Genomic DNA, 22,650 nt, shown 5'->3' on the forward strand with positions numbered 1-22,650 from the left:
TGTATTTCTGAGGCTCTTTAAGGCTCTGGTCAGAACACATTTGGAGTATTGTGTGCAGTTTTGGGCCCGATATCTCAGGAAGGATGTACTGGCCCTGGACCGTGTTCAGAGGAGATTCATGAGAATGGTCCCAGGAATGGAAAGCTTAACATATGAGGAACGTTTGAGGACTCTGGGTCTGTACTTGATAGAGTTTAGAAGGATGAGGGAGGATCTAATTGAAATTTACAAAATACTGAATGGCCTGGACAGAGTAGATGTTGGGAAGATGTTTCCATTGGTAGGAGAGTGAGACCCAAGGGCACATCCTTAGAGTAAGAGGAAGACCTTATGGAATAGAGTTAAGGAGCAACTTCTTCAGTCAGAGAATGGTGAAACTATGGAATTCACTGCCGCAGAAGACTGTGGAGGCCGGGGCATTGAGTATATTTAAGATAAAGATAGGTAGCTTCTTGATTATTAAGGAGATCAAGGGTAACAGGGAAAAAGCAGGAGAATGGGTTTGAGAAACGTATCAGCCATGATTGAACGCGGAGCAAACTCGATGGGCTGAATGGCCTAATTTCTGCTCCTATGCGGTCTTATGGTCTTATAACTTACTTTAATGGAAGTTGCTGCTACAAGGTAACATGCACATTATGAAGAGAGAGGACAAAGGGTGGAGCCCTGATTACAGCAAAGATGACGCTATGTACATTGGAGAAGCATCACTGGGTAAGACTGAAAACCTAAAAGGGCATAATGATAAAGGTGAATATTAGGGGAGAGCTATTGGGAACAGTGAAATGTTTAATGTTATTGAAAGCATTAGAGAGGTTGAGAAGAAAAGTGCTGTGCATAGGATGCCTCTCGGATTGGAGATGCTGGATGTTAAATTTTGGGATAGTCGAGAGACTTGTACTGTCAGTGCTGCCTGAGCTTGAGGTGCTCCTTGTGGAAACTTTTCCTGACCTGGCCTAGACTTAGAGTGATAGAGATGTACAGCATGGAAACAGACACTTCGGTCCAACCCGTCCATGCCGGCCAGATATCCCAACCCAATCTAGTCCCACACCTAGGGAGTGTTGCTGAACAAAGAGACCTTGGAGTGCAGGTTCATAGCTCCTTGAAAATGGAGTCGCTGGTAGATAGGATAGTGAAGAAGGCATTTGGTATGCTTTCCTTTATTGGTCAGAGTATTGAGTACAGGAATTGGGAGGTCATTTTGCGGCTGTACAGGACATTGGTTAGGCCACTGTTGGGATATTGTGTGCAATTCTGGTCTCCTTCCTATCGGAAAGATGTTGTGAAACTTGAAATGGTTCAGAAAAGATTTACAAGGATGTTGGAGGATTTGAGCTATAGGTAGAGGCTGAACAGGCTGGGGCTGTTTTCCTTGGAGCATTGGAGGCTAAGGGGGTTTACAAAATTATGAGGGGCATGGATAGGGTCTTTTCCCTGGGATCCGTGAGTCCTGAACTAGAGGGCATAGGTTTAGGGTGAGAGGGGAAAGATATAAAAGAGACTTATGGGGCAACATTTTCACACAGGGTGGTACGTGTATGGAATGAGCTGTCAGAGGAAGTGGTGTTGGCTGCTACAATTGCAACATTTAAGAGGCATACTTGACTTGATTTTCAGTAAGATAGATTGAAGCATTGGAGGAAGGGAGGCTTCTTGAACCACATCAGTCTTTGGGATGTAGGGAAATCTACCATGCTGTTGGAAAGGATTTCCTACTGAATTAATACTGCTTTATTTTTGTTATCAGCATACTCTGCTGGAATTCCAGTCACAAGCTCTGTTTGCTGTAGTTTGTAGAGAAGTTTCAAGTATATACTGCGTGTGAGAGATATTGCTCTATGGGCTAGGCTGGGAGTGAATCGACAGCCTCTTATCTCCCAGAAAAGTATTCAACCAAATGAAAATGACAGTGCAACCAGGAAACAAGTCTCCAAAATGAATTTAAACTGAACTTTCGTGGAAAGAGTATTAGCATGGTGAGCATTAGTGTGCTGTTTCGAAAGGCAAGTTTCATCCCCTCTGCTTACCCTGACTCCACTTCCTGTAACTGCTGGCCTGCTCCACCCCATTGGCTGAAATGGTGGCATCAATAGGTATGATATGGAAAATAGCAATTCGGGCTAATAAAGCAGTAACTTTGGATCAGCAAGTTTGATGTGAAATATCTAAATAAGAAAGATCTTTCATCGATTTTAACATCCCCACCCTCTCACCCTTATTTAAAAGAGCACTAACTGGTTTTAATACATCAGATCCACTACCTGTCTTATTTGACTTTATTGTCAGCATTTAAAATTTTACTATGCAAAATAGTGAGGAGAACGGTTACTGAATAAAATGGTGATGTTTCTACAGTGAAGTGATGCACTTTAATGACATTTACATTCGGCATTCTGTATTTCTCACACACAACTTAAAAAGTTTAATTAATGCTTTGTTACATCATTTCTTCAATTGTGGACCCTAGCATCTGCACAATGGGGACTATGCTTCTGTACACTCTATTTTTCTTCCTAATTAAAAATTAAATTGGCAGTCGAGCCAGAGAATCTATATGTTTTCTGATTAGGTTAGAGATTACCTAACAAGTCCACACCGATCCTCCGAAGAGTGACCCACCCAGACCCATTCCCCATATTTACCCTGACTAATGCACCTCACACTATGGGCAATTTAGCATGGCCGATTCACCTGACCTGCACATTTTTGGATTGTGGGAGGAAACCAGAGCACCCGGAGGAAACCCACGCAGACACAGGGTGAATATGCACACTCCACACAGACAGTCGCCTAAGGCTGGAATCAAACCCGGGTCCTTGGTGCTGTGAGGCAGCAGCGCTGACCACTGAGCCAGCGTGCCACCATTCAGTGCCCAGTTGGACCTGGAGGATGGAAAAGGCAGGAACTGAGAATTCAACAGTTGCCCTAAGCCCTCTACTAAGATAGAAAAGTGTTAATATGCAGGGGGTCCTGCCTAATACTATTCATTTCTGTGGAGGACTTAGGAGCACGAGTAGATCATTCAATCCTTGGAGCCGTTTCTGTTTTTCAAATGTATTGTGATCAAGCATAGACGGGGGTCAGAATCAGTTGCTGTATATCCAGACTTCTTGCATGACTTGGGCACAGTATATAGCTCCTTGTGTAAGATACAAAAGGGCAACATGCATGATTGGGCTATCTATCCTGCTCAGATGTTAATTTATTTTATCCACCCATAAGATGTGGATGTTGCCAGCAATGCCAAGTCCTAATTTAGTTGCGGAGGAGAAAGTGAGGGACTGCAGATGCTGGAGATCAGAGTCAAGAGTGTGCTGCTGGAAAAGCACAGCAGGTCAGGCAGCGTCCTAGAAGTAGGTGAATCAACGTTTTGGGCATCAAAATCACACTCTCGACCCTAATTTAACTACCCTTTGAATCAAGAGTCAACCATAATGCTCTCAATCTAGATTTACGCATAGGCCAGCGTGTGTAATTGAAAGAAAATTAGTGAATCATATCAATTTTTTTGACAATTAATGATTATATAATAGTTACCATTACTGACGCTAGCTTTATAATGGATAAAGCTATCTATTGTAGTTTTATCTATTATAAAGATCCCTGGAGCATTAGCCTGCAACGTCAAATTTCTAGTCCAGTGACGATACCACTATATCACCTGAAACACCTTCCCTAAAGGTGTTTCCTTCCCTTAGTGGGCGGCACGGTGGCACGGTTAGCACTGCTGCCTCAGAGCGCCAGAGACCTGGGTTCAATTCCCGCCTCAGGTGACTGACTGTGTGGAGTTTGCACATTCTCCCTATGTCTGCGTGGGTTTCCTCTGGGTGCTCCAGTTTCCTCCCACAGTCCAAAAATGTGCAGGTTAGGTGGATTGGCCATGCTAAATTGCCTGTAGTGTTCGGTGAAGGAGTAAATGTAGGGGAATGGGTCTGGGTGGGTTGCGCTTCGGTGGGTCGGTGTGGACTTGTTTGGCCGAAGGGCCTGTTTCCACACTGTAAGTAATCTAATCTAATCTAAAAGCATCAAGAAAACAGATGCCCACCACTGCCTTACTTCTCAAAGGCACCTAGAGCTGGCCAATAACTGTTAGACTTGGCAGCAACACCCACGTTTAATGAATTAAAAAAAAGCAATTGGATCATGTATGCTTAAAATGTTTTATTGTTCTAACAAACTCTACTCTTAATTAGGTGATGGTTTCACTTGTCCTGGGACTGATTGTGGGAGCCATATTTTTTGGAGTACAAAATGATATGACGGGTATTCAGAACAGGTTGGTATAACTTGAGAGATCAACTTAAAAACTTAACTGAAAACTAAATTCCAAAGGAGAACATGCTCGTTGACATGACAACATAAATTACACTTATGCAGCGGCCCACCACATCTTGAACCTGAGCTACTATTTCAGTTCTTTTGTTTGTCAATCATGAATACAATCAAAAAATGATCACTTCAATTAACGGCAATTTTGTGAAAAATACAAACTTAGAAATGCGAACTTCATTGTGAAAATTGTATAAATTCTTGAGGTATGCTTGCAAGGAATGCCAGTCAATTGCAGGATATCCAGATTATAGCAAGTTGTTCAGAGTATGGTGAATGGTAGAATGAGATGAAGACAGCACCATTGGTATGGGTCAGGTAGTTAATGATGTATAGTTGGTAAAAGATAGTCATAAAACCCACTAGGCATCATGGTAAGAAATTATCCATAAAACCTGACGAAGTGGGGGGTAGGGGCAGCCGAAGAAATTTAAGATAGACAGGCAGGAGGCAGGAAGAACACAGCAAGCCAGGTAGCATCAGGAAATGGAGAGGTCGACGTTTCCGAAGAGTCGATCCTTGGTGTGTTAATACCACAGCTGACACTGTATAGCACTGGGAATTGATATCACAAGCACATTATGAAACCATATGTATATATTTGTACTCATTTCAACTCTGAGTATGCATCTTTAATTATTTACTAACAATGGTGGTTCATAAATTTGAGACTTATTGGTGACAAAATGTCTGGCTGCTAAGTAATAATTGGAAATCTGTACAATGTACAGTACTGTTAATCATTTGATAATGCTTTTAGATTGGATTTTAAATCTTAGATTATTTATCTTTTGAGGTATTCCTAACCTTAGTAATCATTAGACTTTGAAAATCAATTTGATTTTAATCAAAGACCTTTCTTGCAATAATGTTCTGTTTATCTGTCCAATTTTGTATGACATTTTGCTATATAGTTTAATACCTAGAGCTCCCCCTAATTGTAACACAATGACAATGTATTTATTTGAAAACAGTTCTATAGGCAGGAATATTCAGCTGTTTTTATATTTGCTGTTCACCCTCTTTTTATCTTCAGTTGAATATTTCAAATCTCCCCTGGTCTCCTGCATCCTCCTCAGGCTTTAACTGACACCACATTCCTGCTGTATTGATCCTAACTGGCATCAATTATTGTTCACTCATCATCCATGGGATCACTGGATTCTCTAATCCTAACCTTATCACTTGGTCCAAAAGTTCTTATCCTCATTTCCAACTTTTGCCATGACCTCCACCTAATCCCTCCAATTCTTTAAGAGCTCCAAACCCAGCCACTTGTGCACCTTGTGGCTCAGCTGCCTTGACCCAGTTAAGGGCTTCCCTCTATACCTCAGGCTCCTCCTTTGAATTCACTCCTTACAACCTATCTCTTGGACCAAGCTTTTGATCACATGTCCCAATGTCTCTTTAAGGGGCCACAGGTAAATCTTATCTGATAATTGTTGCTAGGGGACATCTTGCAGTACTGTAGTAGGTTAAGGTTGAACAAACGCAGTAATAAGACCATAAGACATAGGAGTGGAAGTAAGGCCATTCGGCCCATCGGGTCCACTCCGCCATTCAATCATGGCTGATGCGCATTTCAGCTCCACTTGCCAGCATTCTCCCCGTAGCCCTTAATTCCTCTAGACAACAAGAACCTATCAATCTCGGCCTTGAAGACATTTAGCGTCCCGGCTTCCACTGCACTCCGTGGCAATGAATTCCACAGGCCCACCACTCTCTGGCTGAAGAAATGTCTCCGCATTTCTGTTCTGAAATGACCCCCTCTAATTCTAAGGCTGTGTCCACGGGTCCTAGTCTCCTCGCCTAACAGAAACAATTTTCTTGCATCCACCTTTTCAAAGCCATGTATTATTTTGTACGTAATTGCATTGGGAAAATCTGGAATAAGTAACGTTTGGTAATGACTACTTTTTTCTAACAGAGCAGGTGCGTTTTTCTTCCTGACCACCAATCAGTGTTTCAGTAGCCTGTCTGTTATCGAGCTCTTTGTTATAGAAAAGAAAATTTTCATGTAAGTGATAACTTTGACTTTCCTGTATTAATGCTAAATCTGAAATGCTTGTCTATAATTAGAATTGTGAGTTAGAATAGTTTGCTTGCAGCAAACATTTTTTGAGTTGAAACAACCAGCAATGGCTCAAATAGATACTCTGATACAGTGTGGGAATTGGATGTTGCCCATTGGGTGCGTTGTGATTGAGGAGAATTTAAGATGGGGAGGGTGCCCAGGCCAGCACCTTCCCACCCACACCCAATCACACACCTGTAACACAGAGGAAACGGTGCCAAATTCATCAGGCTGCCTACTGCGCGGAAATGAATGTAAAGCTCATAATATGGATAGCATGAGTGTCAGGCTGGTGGAGGTGAGACACTCAATGTTTTAAAAATGCTTCACACTGTGGGAAAGAGAAGAGGTGCTATCACTGGAGGGTGCCCGTTGACCACTGGGGGCATCAGTCCCAAGATTATAGCAAGCCAACTATTTCCTTCCATTCACCCATTCTTTAAAACACACCCTGTCAATACTCTTGACCCCTTCTCCCTAAGTTGCCAAAATTTCTCAGTCCAAAACCCCAAAACAGCAGTGCCCACTATCCAGCTTAACTACTAATTGACAGTTTTGGAGGGCGGGACTTGGCGACAAGCGTGACTCTGAGTTTGCCCCGCCATCAGCAGTATGTTATTAGCTGCAAGGTTGGTTACAGCTTTATTCCTGATGAAGGGCTTTTGCCCGAAACGTTGATTTCGCTGCTCGTTGGATGCTGCCTGAACTGCTGTGCTCTTCCAGCACCACTAATCCAGTATTTGATTTTCAGCATCTGCAGTCATTGTTTTTACCTTCCAACAGGCCAGTCTGCTGAGTGCTTGAGGCACACCTGACAGGCAAACACTTGCTTGTGGGCTCTGGAGAGTGAAAGGAAGTGTGGAGAGGTTCTGTCTAGATCAAAGGCATTCAGTACATCCATAATTAGGAAGGCAATTGAGAACCAGTTCCTTAATGCCAAACAACCTCCTCCATGATTTTTCACCCTTCAACACCCATATCACTACCTCTCACAATCATTCACTTGAGGTCTGAGATTAACACTTTTAGTGGGTGCCCTTAGCAGTGATGTTGCCATTTCATAGACCTGGAAGGCTCTGTTTGATAGTAGCTCTCAACAGATGGGACTTGTGCCACCATGATTCTTGATCCTGGGGATGGCCTTCAACTGCCCAGTTAAGAGCCTGATGGGAACTTAATGTTGCAGACATTCCCTAAAAGAAGCAACTTAGGGTCTCCCAAGTTTTCCAGTCAGTGAGCTACACCTTCATCTCCTCCATTAATTTCCATCCAGAGAAACTGTTTCCTCGGCGCTTGAGGGGAGTAGGTGGTAAAGATGGTGTTTTGCTATGACCTTTCCTGACTAATCAAAATGTTATGGTGATTTTATTTTCCTCACAGACACGAATATATCAGTGGCTATTACAGAGTGCATGCATACTTCATAGCAAAGTTACTTGTTGACCTGATTCCTATGAGAGTAGCACCAGCCACTGTACTTACAATCACAACCTACTTCTTGATAGGTGAGTTGCGATGCTGCAAGGGCAAAATAATTCTAGAAAGCAGAAAGTGAACATGGAATAGTACATTTTTCACCATTAACAAATGGCCAAACATTAAAGAATGATCTAATTGAGATTTGCTTTTCTGTGGATTCCTGTCGTTCAAAGATAAACTATCAATATTGAAGGTGCTGGTCTCCTTCCTAACGGAAAGATGTTTTGAAACGTGAAAGGGTTCAGAAAAGATTTACAAGGATGTTGCCAGGGTTGGAAGATTTAAGCTATAGGGAGAGGTTAAATAGGCTGGGGCTGTTTTCCCTGGAGCATTGGAGGCTGAGGGGTGACCTTATAGAGGTTTACAAAATTATGAGGGTCATGGATAGGGTAAAGAGACAAAGTCTTTTCCCTGGACTGGGGGAGTCCAGAACTAGAGGGCATAGGTTTAGGGTGAGAGGGGAAAGATATAAAATAGACCGAAGGGGCAACTTTTTCACACAGAGGGTGGTGCATGTATGGAATGAGATGCCAGAGGAAGTGGTGGAGGCTAGTACATATGCAACATTTAAGAGACATTTGGACGGGTATATGAATAGGAAGGGTTTGGAGGGATATGGACCGGGTGCTGGCAGGTGGGACTAGATTGGGTTGGGATATCTGGTCGGCATGGACGAGTTGGACCGAAGGGTCTGTTTCCATGCTGTACATCTCTGTGACTCTTTGAAGTTGTAATCTATTAAGACATTTTAGATGGTTAAAGGATTTGAGAGGGTCAATAGAGAAAAAATTATTTCCTTTGGTAGGGAGTCTGGAATAAGGGGTCAGAACTTTTAAAATTAGAAGCAAACAATTTGGGACAGTGACAGGAAGCACATGCTCACGTGAAAGTGAGTGGAAATCAGTAACTTATCCCCTCCTAATAAAAAGTTGTTAATGCTGGGTCACTTGGAAATTTTGAAACTAAAGTTAATACATTTATTAGACAAGGGTACTAAGGGATTCAGAATTAATCCAGACAATAATTGAGATTTAGATTAGTAATGACTTCATTGAATGGCAGGATAGGAAGCAGAATGACTTTGTCCTACAGGTATTAGACTTTTTTGTTAAATAAAATAAACCTGTTTTGACATGCTACACCATGGTTCTGGGATAGATGGGTCTTGAGCCTGGAACTGCTGGCCCAGAGCTAGGGACCCTACCACTGTGATGCAAGACCTCTCCGAAAGTGTTCTGGGCATGTTTCACCTCGTGAACATTTGCTGACTCCAACAAGAATTGAACATGCAAACTTTGTATCAGACTCTGATCAGCTAGCTAACCAACCAATATAATTATTTTAATCACCCTTGTTGGAGATGTCATGACACATCTCCAGGGTAAGTAAGTGTTGAACACAGATCTTCTACCCAAAGCTGGAATGAAAAACAAAACCTTAATCCTGCTGTTACACTGTGTTGACATTCCAGTATTAAATGAGCAGCCAAACCTGGGGCAGTGGGTGCATCATTCACATGTAAAGGACTGAGCCTAGTCTAAGGCTGACCAGAAATTAACTAAATTAATGTTTGTGTAAAATTACTGTTCTTAAACATATCAAGCTCAAAAGGCCAGATTACACGGTATTTAATGATTTGGAGATGGCGGTGTTGGACTGGGGTGTACAAAGTTAAAAATCACACAACACCAGGTTATAGTCCAACAGGTTTAACTGGAAGCGCACTAGCTTTCGGAGCGACGCTCCTTCACTACCACCTGATGAAGGAGCGTCGCTCCGAACGCTAGTGCTTCCAATTAAACCTGTTGGACTATAACCTGGTGTTGTGTGATTTTTAACAGTATTTAATAGTTTCATAAAAATATTGTTCAACATTAGTTTAATGCCATAATTAGAAAACTGAACAGTTCTTTTGTTATTGTCAACTAGATTAGTGCAAAGCTAGATCTAATCTCTGGTCATTGCTCAATATCTGGATGACTCCTGGTTTGGGGTTGTTTCAAAAGTAATCATTAAATGTACACTAGTAACAACATTGAAAAATATGAATGCAGTTGGTATTAAATCCCATGATATAAACAATTTTTGAAGGAAATATTCCATAAAATAAAATTTAAACAAATTTGGTTAAAGAATATTTAAAGCATGAATTCAGAAAGTTTCAAGCATGTCGGCTTGTCTAATAGATAAAAAATAAATTAAGTCTGTTTTGATTAAAAATGGTTCAGAGCCTACAAAGAAGGTTACCAAAATCTACGTCACTGAAATATAATGGAGATAGAATGTGATGCAGCACTGTGACTAACAGCTTTTGTGAAATATATTTGAGTGACACTGTTTTTGAAATTAGACTACACATTTTATTTTTCAGGATTCAAGCTGCAGCCTGGAGCCTTTTTCATCCTATTGTTGACATTAGCCCTCGTGGCCATTACAGCTGCATCTCTGGGATTGGCTGTTGCGACTGGACAGAGTATTATAGCAATTGCCAACCTGATGATTACTGTTATTTTTGTTCTCATGATCGTATGTTGAATATATTGCATTTTTATTTACACTTACATCTCCAAATCTCTCCCTACTTTTATAATCTGCACCGGCCCTATAATCCACCCAGGTATCTTTGCTCTCCCAGTTCTGGGCTATTAAGCATTCCTCATCATCAGAATTTCACTATTCATTATTGTTCCTTCAGTTGCATATGTCTCAAGCTCTTAAAGATAACCTCTCTTTCCTCTTCTTTAAATGGTCCTTAATCAAAAAACTCACTCTGATCAAGTTCCTGGTCATCTGTCCTAATTTCCTGTTTTGTGGCTCAGTGTCAAATTTTGAGAAAGGTATTCTGAAAGGAGAGTTGTTGCATAATGTTTTTCTTTTGTTATGTAGGTGTTTCCCATTTGATAGCATGACTCGTATAGAAACATTGAACTAATAAATAGCCAACTAAAATGAAAAAGCAGCATCAAACCACAACTCTAATGCCAAATTATACACCATTGTTCACACAAAAGTAGCCCAGATATGAGTTGATGTCCTGAATATACAGGACACCATTCTCATTGGCTATTACTGGATTACAATCTCACATTACAACTACACCTGTGACCTAATGCAATTTTTAACTCCTGGGAAGTGGGTGCCGCTGTCCGTCTCTCGTTGTCCTTGAGAAGGTGATGATGAGCTCCCTTCTCGAATTGCTGCAGTCCATTTGTCCAGATCCAAAATGAAGGGGGGCAGGGAGGGTTCCAGGAATTTGACTCAGTAATACTGAAAGAATGGTGATATATTTCCAACACAAAAATAGAAGTTGCTGGAAAAGCTCAGCAGGTCTGGCAGTATCTGTGAAGAGAGATCAGAGTTAACGTTTTGGGTCCAGTGACTGTTCTGTGGAAGGGTCACTGGACCCTGAACGTTAACGCTGATTTCTCTTCACATGCTGCCAGACCTGATGAGCTTTGCCAGCAACTTCTGTTTTGTTACTAATTTACAGGATCTGCTGTTCTTTCGGTTTTTATTGATGATATATTTCCAAGTCAGGATGGTGTGTGGCTTGGGGGAGAATTTGTAGAAGAATTAATTAGTAACTCAGTTTTAATTATTTTTCTCTCTCAAGTAATAGTAGAGAGTTTATTTAAATCATCATTTCATGGTGATTATGTTTTGATTACAAAGTCTACCTCAGTGACAGCCAACATGATTGAAATCTTGGGGTTGTGTCTTTCCGATAACTATTTGTAATTGTCTCTAGCTTTTCTCTGGCCTCCTGGTGAACTTGCCGAGTGTGGTAAACTGGTTGAATTGGTTGAAGTATTTCAGTATCCCACGTTATGGCTTGACCGTAAGTATCATGAAATCACCACCTTAATAGAAGAATGGGTGTTTGGAAATACAGTCACGCAACACAAGAGGCTATTCAGTCCATTGTGCCTATTCTAGCTTGTTGAAAGTGCTTTCAAATTAGTCTTATTCCTTTGCTTTCTCATCCCAGAGCCTTACAATTTTTTTTTTCCTTTTCCAGCATTTGCATTGAAAGCTACTATTGAATCTGCTTCCTTCATTTGTTCAGGCAGTACATTCCAGATCACAACAACTCACTGCTTTTACAAAAAATCCTCCTCCTCTCCACCCTGGATCTTTTTGCAAGTGAACTTAAATCATTGCCCTTCTGTTCTTGGCCCCCTTAGAAGTGAAAATCCCCGTTAAAATTACTCATAACCTTCTCTGCTCTAAGGCTCCTCATTATTCTTTCCACATCACTGAAGTCCCTCACTTTTGCATTTCCTGTGCATCTTTCCCAAAGCCTATGCATCCATTCGAAAGTACAATGGCCAGAATTGAACATAATACTCTATCTGAGGTCTATCCAGTGATCTGTAGAAGTTCAGCATAACTTTTGCCTGTATTCAAAAAAATCCCATGTTTCTTTTAACTAAGATATCAGTATGTGAATTCCCCCCCAGTTTCTGCATCTGTTCTTAAAATTCCATTCATATAGAGTCATCGAGATGTACAGCATGGAAACAGACCCTTCGGTCCAACCCGTCCATGCCGATCAGATATCCCAACCCCCAATCTAGTCCCACCTGCCAGCACCCGGCCCATATCCCTCCAAACCCTTCCTATTCATATACCCATCCAAATGCCTTTTAAATGTTACAATTGTACCAGCCTCCACCACATCCTCTGCCAGCTCATTCCATAAACACACCACCCTCTGTGTGAAAAAGTTGCCCCTTAGGTCTCTTTTATATCTGTCCCCTCTCACCCTAAACCTATGCCCTCTAGTTCTGGACTCCCCCACCCCAGGGAAAAGACTTTGCCTATTTACCCTATCCATGCCCCTCATAATTTTGTAAACCTCTATAAGGTCACCCCTCAGCCTCAGACGCTCCAGGGAAAACAGCCCCAGCCTGTTCAGCCTTTCTTTGTAGCTCAAATCCTCCAGCCCTGGCAACATCCTTGTAAATCTTTTCTGAACCCTTTCAATTCTTCCTTCTAAAACTAATTACTTTACACTTCTATTAATTACTTTGTACCTGCCATTTGTTTGCACATTTCCCTAAGTCTGTCCAGTGTCTTCTTGAGCCTTTGGTTTGGGAAAAAAAATCACTGGTTTAGCCTCAACTGGAGTAATGTGTCTCATGCTGGGAGCTGCACTTTGAAAGATGTGAACACTTAGGGTGCAGAAAAGGTTAATGAAAATGGTTCCAGTGAAGAGAGATGTAACTTAAATCTCAAAATTGTTGATTTGTCCAATACCTCCATACAATACATTATAGAATAAGATTCTGTTAGCTTTGCTCATTAAAGCTCTGATTAGGAACTGAACCAACAGGAAGGTTGAAAGTGACAGTTCCCATGCTGTGGCGCAGATTATTGGCTCATTGGCAATTGGCATATCCAAATTAGCCTAAATTTTAAGAAATCCTTAGAGTTTAATTTAGAAGCTGAATATATAATTGTTGTTTTCCTGAGGGCAGAGAAAATGGAGAGTTGATGGATGCGTTCTGAGTCATGAACAGCTTTGCTTAATAAGGAGTTTCCACTGTCAGCTAACCAGAGCTACGGACTTACAGTTATTCATAAAAGATGTAGAGGGGAAGTAAGAGATTTATTTTTAACACAATATTCTTGCTAGCTGGAATGCTGCAGCCAAAAGGGATATTTACAGAAGACAGTTGGATAAAGGAAAACATTTTTATAGCTGTAGGGAAGAGCAGGGAAGTGGAGCTAATTGGGACAGCTCTTTCATGGAGCTGGTACAGACACAGGGGCCAAGAATCAATCCTGTGACCTCCAAATGAACTTTGAAGAAGTGCTCTATATTATGAGAAGCCTAGATATTCTCAGTACCTGGCTTGTGCGCTTTATTTTATCTCTTGAACTCTCAGTTTTACTTGAGTTAAGAAAGTACAAAGAGTGATCACGTTACCCGATATACTGCTTTGATTTTACACAGGCTCTACAAGTGAATGAATTTGTTGGACTGAAGTTTTGCAACAATTCCGAATCAGTGTTTGTTCCCAATGAAAACAACTGTAGCACAAACTCTGAAATGCTGATGTAAGTTGAAAAATAGCCTAAATATTACAGAATAATTTCATTTTAATGTCTCAAAGATCTATTGCATGCCACTATTTACATATGCAAATCCAATCCTTATTTCTAGTTGAATCCTAAAATGAGTTAGGGGCATTCTAGAAAAATGGGGAAGAGGAAAGGTGGAGGAGAGAGGAGGGGGTGAAAATGTAAGTCACGTTGTTGGATAGGGGTAGTTTCTAGCATTGCTAGAAATGGGACTGGCCTTGACTGGGTATGTTTTGGCAGGATGTGATGTAATGTAGGTTGAATGCCCAGCATGCCAACTTCACCCAGTGCTGAACTTGCTCCATCATACAAAGAATCAATGGTCAATCAAACTTATTAAAACAGTCCAAAGATGTGCTGGTCAGGTGAATTGGCCATGCGTTAGGTGCATTAATCAGAGGGAAATGGATCTGGGTGGATTGCTCTTCGGAGGGTCACTGTGGACTGGTTGGGCCAAAGGACCTGTTTCCACACTGCAAGGAAACTAAACTAAACATCTGAGGCATGGTCATTGAATATTTGTAAGGCGCTGTTAGGCAAATTGTTAATCTGCAAGGGGGTGAAGGGTAAGGTCAAAAGGCCTTAAACATTGAACAGTGGTAAGCTTGATGGGCCAAATGGCCTATACTCCTGTTCCTAATTTTTATGTTTTTATAGAGCAGTAACAGTAAGAAAGTTTTATCAGTAATTTAAAACTTGTATTTTCATGGTTGTTTTTAACCACTTCATAGAGTCATAGAGATGTACAGCATGGAAACAGACCCTTCGGTCACTTCACGTGATGAAGGAGCTGTGCTCCGAAGACATATGATTTCAGATGAACCCTTTGCACGATAACCTGGTGTCTGACTTTGTATCCCCCCAGTCCAACACCAGCACCTCCATATTATAACTGTCATGTAGAAACACTAACTGGACTTTCTGGGAAACAGTCTTATTCCTGTTGTTCTGGTTGCCTGTTTCGTATAAATAGCATCTAAGTACCAAATAAATAGCAAGTAATATTTAGCAGTTGTGGCATTCTAAAATGTAGTATAAAGGTGGTCATATATCTTTCAAACTTGGAATAGTATTTTCACAGCAGACTTCTGAAGGTGGCTAAGAGGCTCAAAGGGAAATCAGAATCCTGCAATGAGTCAGAAACGATCATTCATCTATGATTCTCCATGAATTGATCAATTGGTAATGTTGTAAAGGCAGGTGTGTCATTGAACATGGAGGAATACTGATATAAGGGAGAAGGGGGTCTCCACGTGATAACCAGCAGGTTTATTTGTCCTTTTGTCCTGATGCCATGTGACTTCCAGGGGTCTGGAGACAAAGGGCCACTCAACTGCATACCATTGTCAACAACAATTGAACTTAACCTGTGGATTAGACAGGACATAAGTGAAGGAGTCTGGAACTGACTGAGTCACCCAAATTTGTCACAAGTTTCCAAGTGAGGAAGACATAGCATAGTAGAATGGGCAGAGTGACTGTTTATTGTTTAAAGTGCCTGTAGGATGATGAAGATGTGCTTATCTGGTTTCATTCTCATTTAACTTTTCTGTACTGGTTTGGTTGTACTGAATGACTTGCTAAATCATTTCAGAAACAGATCAGGGTTAACTACATTGCCATGGGGCTAGAATCACATGTAGGCCATCTGACCAGGACGGGAGGTCAGATTTCTTTCCCTGAAGGGAATTACTGAATAAGATGTTTAGCTTCATGGCTATTATAATATTAGATGGCAGGATTTAAACTCATGTAACCAAAGTGTTAATCTGGGTTTTTGGATTAACAATCCAGTTATTGTACTACTAAATTCCTTAGTTCTAATCTATAAGATTGACACACCTCTAACCTTCTACCTTGTCCTGTAGATTTGACAGAAATTGCTGGACATTTCTTTAAAATCTTAGAATGGTGATGATTGTACAGGATTGTGAAACACTGCCACCTGGTGGCAGAGTAACCACAGTCGTCATCAGTAATTACTTTGTGACTTTACAAAACTGTCCGAAGAAGATTCCACAGTTACAACATGTTTTGGCCAGAAGTGGGTGAGAATGTACAACTGTACTACAGGGAAAAGAGCAGCACGTATATATTTAAGGAAAAATTAGACAAATGCATCAAAACATCTTTCCTATCTGCTATACACCCCTCCCTCCACCCTTTACTCTTTTGATAATCTGGATGCAGTCTCACCCAGACTTGAACATATTCAATAACAAAGCCTCACTAAATAGTGAACTCCAAAGATTAGTGCCCTCTGGAAGAGATTACTCCTCATCTCCTGACAAAACACTATGAATAGGAGAACCCTTATTTTTAAACTGTTTTCCCTCGTTCCAGATTCCCAGAGAAGTATCTTGCAAGCATCTACCCGCCAAACTTCCTCACATTCTTATATGCTTCAATAAGAATCTCTCATTCTTTTCAACTCTATTGAAATTGGTTAACTTGGCTAATCTTTCTTCAAAAGGTGACCCTCTCAATGTAGGAATCAACTGAGTGAATCTTCTCTGAATTGCTTCCACTACAAGTAAGGAGAGTAAAACTGTACACAGTACTTGAAGCGTTGACTCAATAATTCCTTGTACAGTTGCAGCAACACGTTTCCATTTTTATAATCTATTCCCACTGTACACAGTACCAAAATTATCCTACTTTTATACTGGAGTCATAGAGCTGTACAATATGGAAACAGATCCTTTGGTCCAACTCGTCAGTGCTGACCAAATATGCTGAATTAACCTAGTCCCATCTGCCTGCAATTGGCTCATGTCTCTCCAAGACCACCTTATTCCTATACCCATCCAGATGCCTTTTAAATGTTGTAACTGTACCAGCCTCCACCACTTCCTCTGGCAGTTTATTCCACACATGCACCACCCTCTGTGTGAAAATATTGCCCCCTTGGTCCCTTTTACATCTTTTCCCCCTCACCTGAAACCTATGCTCTCTAAATTTGGACTCTCCCACCCTGGGGTAAAGACTTTGGCTATTCACCTTATCCATGCCCCTCATGATTTTATAATCTCTATAAAGTCACCCTTCAGCCTCTGACATTCAAGGAAAAATAGCCCCAGCCCATTCAGCCTCTCCCTATAGCTCAAACCCTGTAACATGCTTCTAAATCTTTCCTGCACCCTTTCAAGTTTCACAACATCTTTCCTCCAGCAGGGAGACCAGAATTGAACACTCTATTCCTGAAGTTGCCTAACCAATATCCCATACGGCTGCAACATAACATCCAAACTTCTATAATCAATGCACTAATCAATAAAGGCAAGAATACCAAATGCCGCCTTCGACTATCCTATCTACCTAAGACTCCACCTTCATGGAACTATGAACCTGCACCCCAAGGTCCCTTTGTTCAGCAATAGTCCCCAGAAATCTACCATTTAAGTGTATAAGTCCTGACCTGATTGCCTTACCAAAATGCAACACCTCACATTTATCTGAATTAAACTTCATCTGCCACTCCTTGGCCCATTTGCCCATCTGATCAAGGTTCCATTGTACCCTGAGATAACCATCTTCACTGTCCACTACACCACCAATTTTGATGTCATCTGCAAACTTATTAAACATCCCTCCTATATTGACATCCGAATCATTTTTTATACATGACAAAAAGCAATGGACACAGCATCAATCATTGTGGCATACCGCTGGTCACAGGCTTCCATTCTGAAAAACAACCCTCCACCACCAACCTTTGTCTTCTACTTTGAGGCCAATTTTATATCCAAATGGCTAGCACTCCCTGGATTCTAATCTTGCTAACCAGTCTACTGTGCATACAGACAACATCCTGTCCCTCAGAATCCCTCCAACAATTTAGCCACCACTGGCTCATTGATCTATAGTTCCCTGGCTTTTCCTTACCATTTTTATTAAATAATGGCAGTACATTTGCCACCCTCTAGTCTTCTGACACCTCACCCATGGCTATTAATGATACAAATATCTCAGCAAGGGGCCTAGCAATCACGTTCCTAGCTTACCGTAATGTTCTGGGATACACCTGACCAGGTCCTGGGGATTTATCCACCTTTGTGCTTTTTAAGATGTTCAGCACCACTACCCTATGTAATATGGACACTTTTCAAGATATCACTGTTTATTTCTCCAAGTTTTCTAGCTTCTATAAACTTCTCCATTTGAAGATTTTCTTGCACAGTGGGTAGCATCCCTATCTGTAGCCCAGAAATTCTGGGTATAAGACCAGGTTTTAATGGGCATAATGCAGGTAAAAACTGTAAATCTTTTTGATGAGCCCGTGACTGATTGTAGGAAGTTTCCTGTCAGTGAGACCCATGTGAAAACTGTAACACAACGGTTTCCCTACTTTAAAAGGCCCATCTGCAGTTTCTTGCCAGTTGAAAACCTTCTGTCTGAGGCAGTATAATCAAACTAGCCCTAAAACCCTTCAACCCCAGACTTTTCAGAGTCTGTGTCTTTTATAACCTCGCTGGAAAAAACAAGCCAAGGACAACATACCTTGTTAAAGAAACAGCATTGTCACACTCGTTAGAGAGACAACAGGTGGTGGCTTAATCTGGAGGTCACCACAGCTCAGATGAGGATCTCAACAGGATGGGGATTGAATTTGTGCTGTATATACCAAATCAAAAACAGCCATCCAGCTAACTGTGCTAACAGACCACTACACAGGTGTATGCACACATTCCATCCAAGCTGTAGTGAAGAAAAATGGAATGTTGGCCTTCCTACTTGCTGTATCTGTGTGTATCACCTTTGTGATCAAAGGACATCCAGATCCCTCAGTAGTACAGCATTATATAATCTCTCTCCATGTAAATGGATTGGATGCACTGAACAGCATATTCCCAAGATCTAAATGCTGTAATAGTTGCTAACTGGTCTGCTAATGCCAGAATTCTTTTACAAATCATCCTAAAGTTGAAGTCCCTCCATGGCTTTGCCTTTCCTTATCTCTATAAGTCCACCAGTGCATAAAGATATTTGTATTCTTCCAATTCTGCCATATTCCATTCTTGACTTACATCACTCTCTACCATTTGTGTTTATGCCTTTGGTTGTCTAGGCCCTAACCTTTGGTTAAAGACAAAAAATTGCAGATGCTGGAATCCAAGATAGACTAGCAGGAGGCTGGAAGCACACAGCAAGTCAAGCAGCATCAAGAGTTGGAGAAGTCAACGTTTCAGGTATAACCCTTCTTCAGGAATAGGGGTGGATATAAAGAGAGCTGCAGATAAAGGGGCTGGGGTTGCTGGATGGTGAGGGGGGGGGGGGGGAAATAGGTGAAGACATGGTAGAGAGTATTACCCGGTTGGTTGTTCGGAGGAATGAATCCAGTTGGTAGCTAGAAGGAAGGGTCATTGAGAGGAATGGAAGGGAGGGGGAAGGGAAGGGAGGTTATTTGAAATTGGAGAACTCAGTGTTGAGTCCTCCGAGCTGTAGGCTGCCCAGGCAGAAGATGAGGTGTTGTTCCTTCAATTTGGAGTTTGATTCATTGTAGCAATGGAGGAGGCTGAGGATGGTCATGTTGGAAAGGGGAATTAAAACGGGCAGTGACTGAGAGGTCAGGTTGGCCCCTGTGGGCCCACCCATTTTAATTCCCCTTCCCACTCCCTTTCCAACATGACCATCCTCGGCCGCCTCCTTTGCCACAACAAATGAAACCACAAATTGGAGGAACAACACCTCATCTTCCACCAGGGCAGCCTTCAGCCTGGAATACTCAACACTGAGTTCTTCAATTTCAAATAACCTCCCTCCCCATTCCCCAACTCCTTTCCCAGCCCCTCCCCTTCTTTTCCATTCCTCACATCGACCCTTCCTTTTAGCTACCAACCGGATTAATTCCTCCCATCAATCAACCAGGTTGTACCTCCATCTGTATTCACCTATCCCCACCTCACTACCCTGCTACCCCCCCACCTTGATATGCAGCTCCCCTTGTACACCCAGTCCTTAAGAAGGGTTATACGCCCAAAACGTTACCTTCTCCATCTTCTGATGCTGCCTGGCTTGCTGTGTTCTTCCAGCCTCCTGCTTGTCTACCTCAGCTGTAATCTTTGGAATTCCCTTCCTAACCCTCTACACGTCTCTCTCCTCCCTCCAGACACTTAGGGGAGGCAGTGGTAATATCACTTGCTAATTTCCTTGAGGATAGGGGTTCAAGTCTAACCATGGCAGATAGTGAAATTTGAATTCAGTAGAAATCTGGAATTTTAAAAAAAGCAAAGTTAATGAGGACCATGTCAATTTTATCAATTGTCTTAAAAACTGAAATGTAATCACTCCTATTATTAATGAAAGAAATCTGCCATCCTTATCTGATTTGGCCTACATCTGACTCTAGCAATTAGGGGTGGGCAGTAAATGCTGGCTGAACCACTGATGGTCACATCCCATGGTCAATGGACTAGTAATCCAAAACCCCAGAATATTGGTCTGAGCACGTGGATTTAAGGAATCCGTTAACTTCATTGGATCTGGCCTACATGTGACTTCAGACCCACAGCAATATAATTGATGTACAACTGCCTTCTGGAATGGTGCTAGTAAGCCGCTCAGATCAAGGTAATTAGGGATGGACAATAAATGCTAGTTAGTCAGCCAAGTCCATATCCCATTAATGAATTTTAAAAAACTTTTCAAAGCAGTCTCTTTGACCAAGCTATTGTTTCCTTATGTGATTCAGTAAATTACTTTTCTTAATAGTCCTATGGAATTCCTTGGGACAATATTTTTGTGTTAAAGGTGATACATAAATGGATGTCATTTTTGTTCAATGGTAATGACTACATGGTAAAATATCAATCACCAGAGGCCTTAACTTTCAGACTCAATGAATAAATTTGTGATGTTTTGTGTATTGTAGATGCACTGGAGAAGAATACCTTACCAGACAAGGAATTGAAGCAACTGAATGGGCCTTGTGGCAGAATCATATAGCGTTGGCTTGCATAATGATTATTTGTTTCACCATTTCCTACTTGAAACTCAGATTCATGAAGAAAATGTCATAATTTATATAACTAGACAAGACTCCAATCTCCTCCGTTTGATGTCCTAGGTTTTTTGGAAGGGATCCCTTGCTCACTATGCCACTGACATATTATTTGTTTCAAAGTTAGTTAATGATTTACACTGCTCAACCATGTGTCCTTATGGAAGTGTACATCCACATGATTGGCTGTGAATTTATTTTTGTTTGTTGTGCTATTCTGTGACTGTCTGTCAGTGGAATCTTCTGTCTTGTGATAAGCATGCAATGAGGTGAAATGGTGACATACTTAAATCTCTGTCCAGGATTAAGTTCCTGGTGGCAAAGTCCATAGTTGACCTCCCTGCCCCATCTCTTTGAGCCCTTAAGTAGCTAGTTAATGACTACTTGAAGCCCTCACCCTTTGCCATTGGGATTACTCAAGTGCAGCCAGGCCTGTTGCCAAGCAGTGTGGACAGCAACTAAAATAGTGTAGCTGTTGGTGATTGTGTATGTGTGTGTTGGGGGTTGGGGGCAGTATTACCTTTGACTGACAAAGGGACTGGATATTGATAGGAGAGCCCAATGGGAGCTAAATTTCTGCCCTTGGTGAGAAGCCTGCATTCTTCTCTGTGATTACCACCCTACAAAATCATAACTTCATTTTTTTTTCCACGTGTCTGGGTAGCTCAGTGATCCTCTGACAGCAGCCACCATCTTCCTTGTCATTGACCTGCAGCTCTCATTAGGTCTTGGTTCCAGAGGACACATGATTGTTGTGTGGTTTGGTGGGCCTTCTCTTACTACCTGGCAGGGAGGCCCACCCTCAACACCTTTCTGTCCAGTTTGTCTATCTACATCACCAACTCTCTTCAACATCTTGACTAGGATAGGTTTTACATTATACTGGATTAGTGGTGCTGGAAGAGCACAGCAGTTCAGGCAGCATCCAACGAGCAGCGAAATTGACGTTTCGGGCAAAAGCCCTTCATCAGGAAGGGCTTTTGCCCGAAACGTCGATTTTGCTGCTCGTTGGATGCTGCCTGAACTGCTGTGCTCTTCCAGCACCACTAATCCAGTATTTGGTTTTCAGCATCTGCAGTCATTGTTTTTACCTAGGTTTTACATTATCCCTATGTTGCTTGGTCTTACAAAAGCTGCCTTTTTTGTGTTTGAGGTTGCATTGATATTCGGGTTGTCAACTTTACTTGGACATAATCCTTAAATTTGCCTTATCCAATCTCCCACTTCGCCATTGGTTGTCTGACACATTCATTCTTGCAATGCCTATACCAGCAGGAAACAAACAGACTCTTCATTACCCAGTTGGAAACTTCCTAACTGACTGAATCATCTTCTTTCTCTTCATGTCCAATCTTTTTATAGCTTGCAAACAAAGATTCAAAAACTTTAAATGCACATTGCTGTGTCCGGGAAGTTAATCTTTAATTCCTGGAGACTCTGTGATAATCCTTGAGATTTGGCAGCCATTGATTAAGAGTTTATAAATGATCAATTGCACTGCTGCCCATCTTGAGAAATCTTCAGACGTGTTTTGAGTTTTGATGCCAGTTTGGAGGTCTATGCTGTGCTGCAGTATATGAAAGAGGGCATGCTATTGTTTTCCTTTGCACTGTTAAAATGTAAAAAATTAGAACTGTAAATTGAAAATGCTGAAAAGGATAAAGGTTGTTAAATTTTG

At 41.5% G+C, this 22,650-nt stretch overlaps 1 protein-coding gene across 1 annotated transcript in view; it reads left to right on the top strand.

The window, feature by feature from the left end:
- Positions 1-21,893, top strand: part of abcg2a (ATP-binding cassette, sub-family G (WHITE), member 2a) — a 70,440-nt gene extending 48,547 nt beyond the window's left edge. The window contains exons 10-16 of the mRNA XM_072583798.1: positions 4,197-4,279; positions 6,260-6,349; positions 7,787-7,911; positions 10,257-10,411; positions 11,634-11,723; positions 13,845-13,948; positions 20,844-21,893. Coding sequence (XP_072439899.1) covers positions 4,197-4,279; positions 6,260-6,349; positions 7,787-7,911; positions 10,257-10,411; positions 11,634-11,723; positions 13,845-13,948; positions 20,844-20,991 — 795 coding nt within the window. The 3' untranslated portion in view covers positions 20,992-21,893. The remainder of the gene's footprint in view (positions 1-4,196; positions 4,280-6,259; positions 6,350-7,786; positions 7,912-10,256; positions 10,412-11,633; positions 11,724-13,844; positions 13,949-20,843) is intronic.
- The last annotated feature ends 757 nt before the right edge of the window (positions 21,894-22,650 follow it).

This window comes from Chiloscyllium punctatum, chromosome 14 (genome assembly GCF_047496795.1).
Source record: "Chiloscyllium punctatum isolate Juve2018m chromosome 14, sChiPun1.3, whole genome shotgun sequence".
Classification (NCBI taxonomy): Eukaryota; Metazoa; Chordata; class Chondrichthyes; order Orectolobiformes; family Hemiscylliidae; genus Chiloscyllium; species Chiloscyllium punctatum.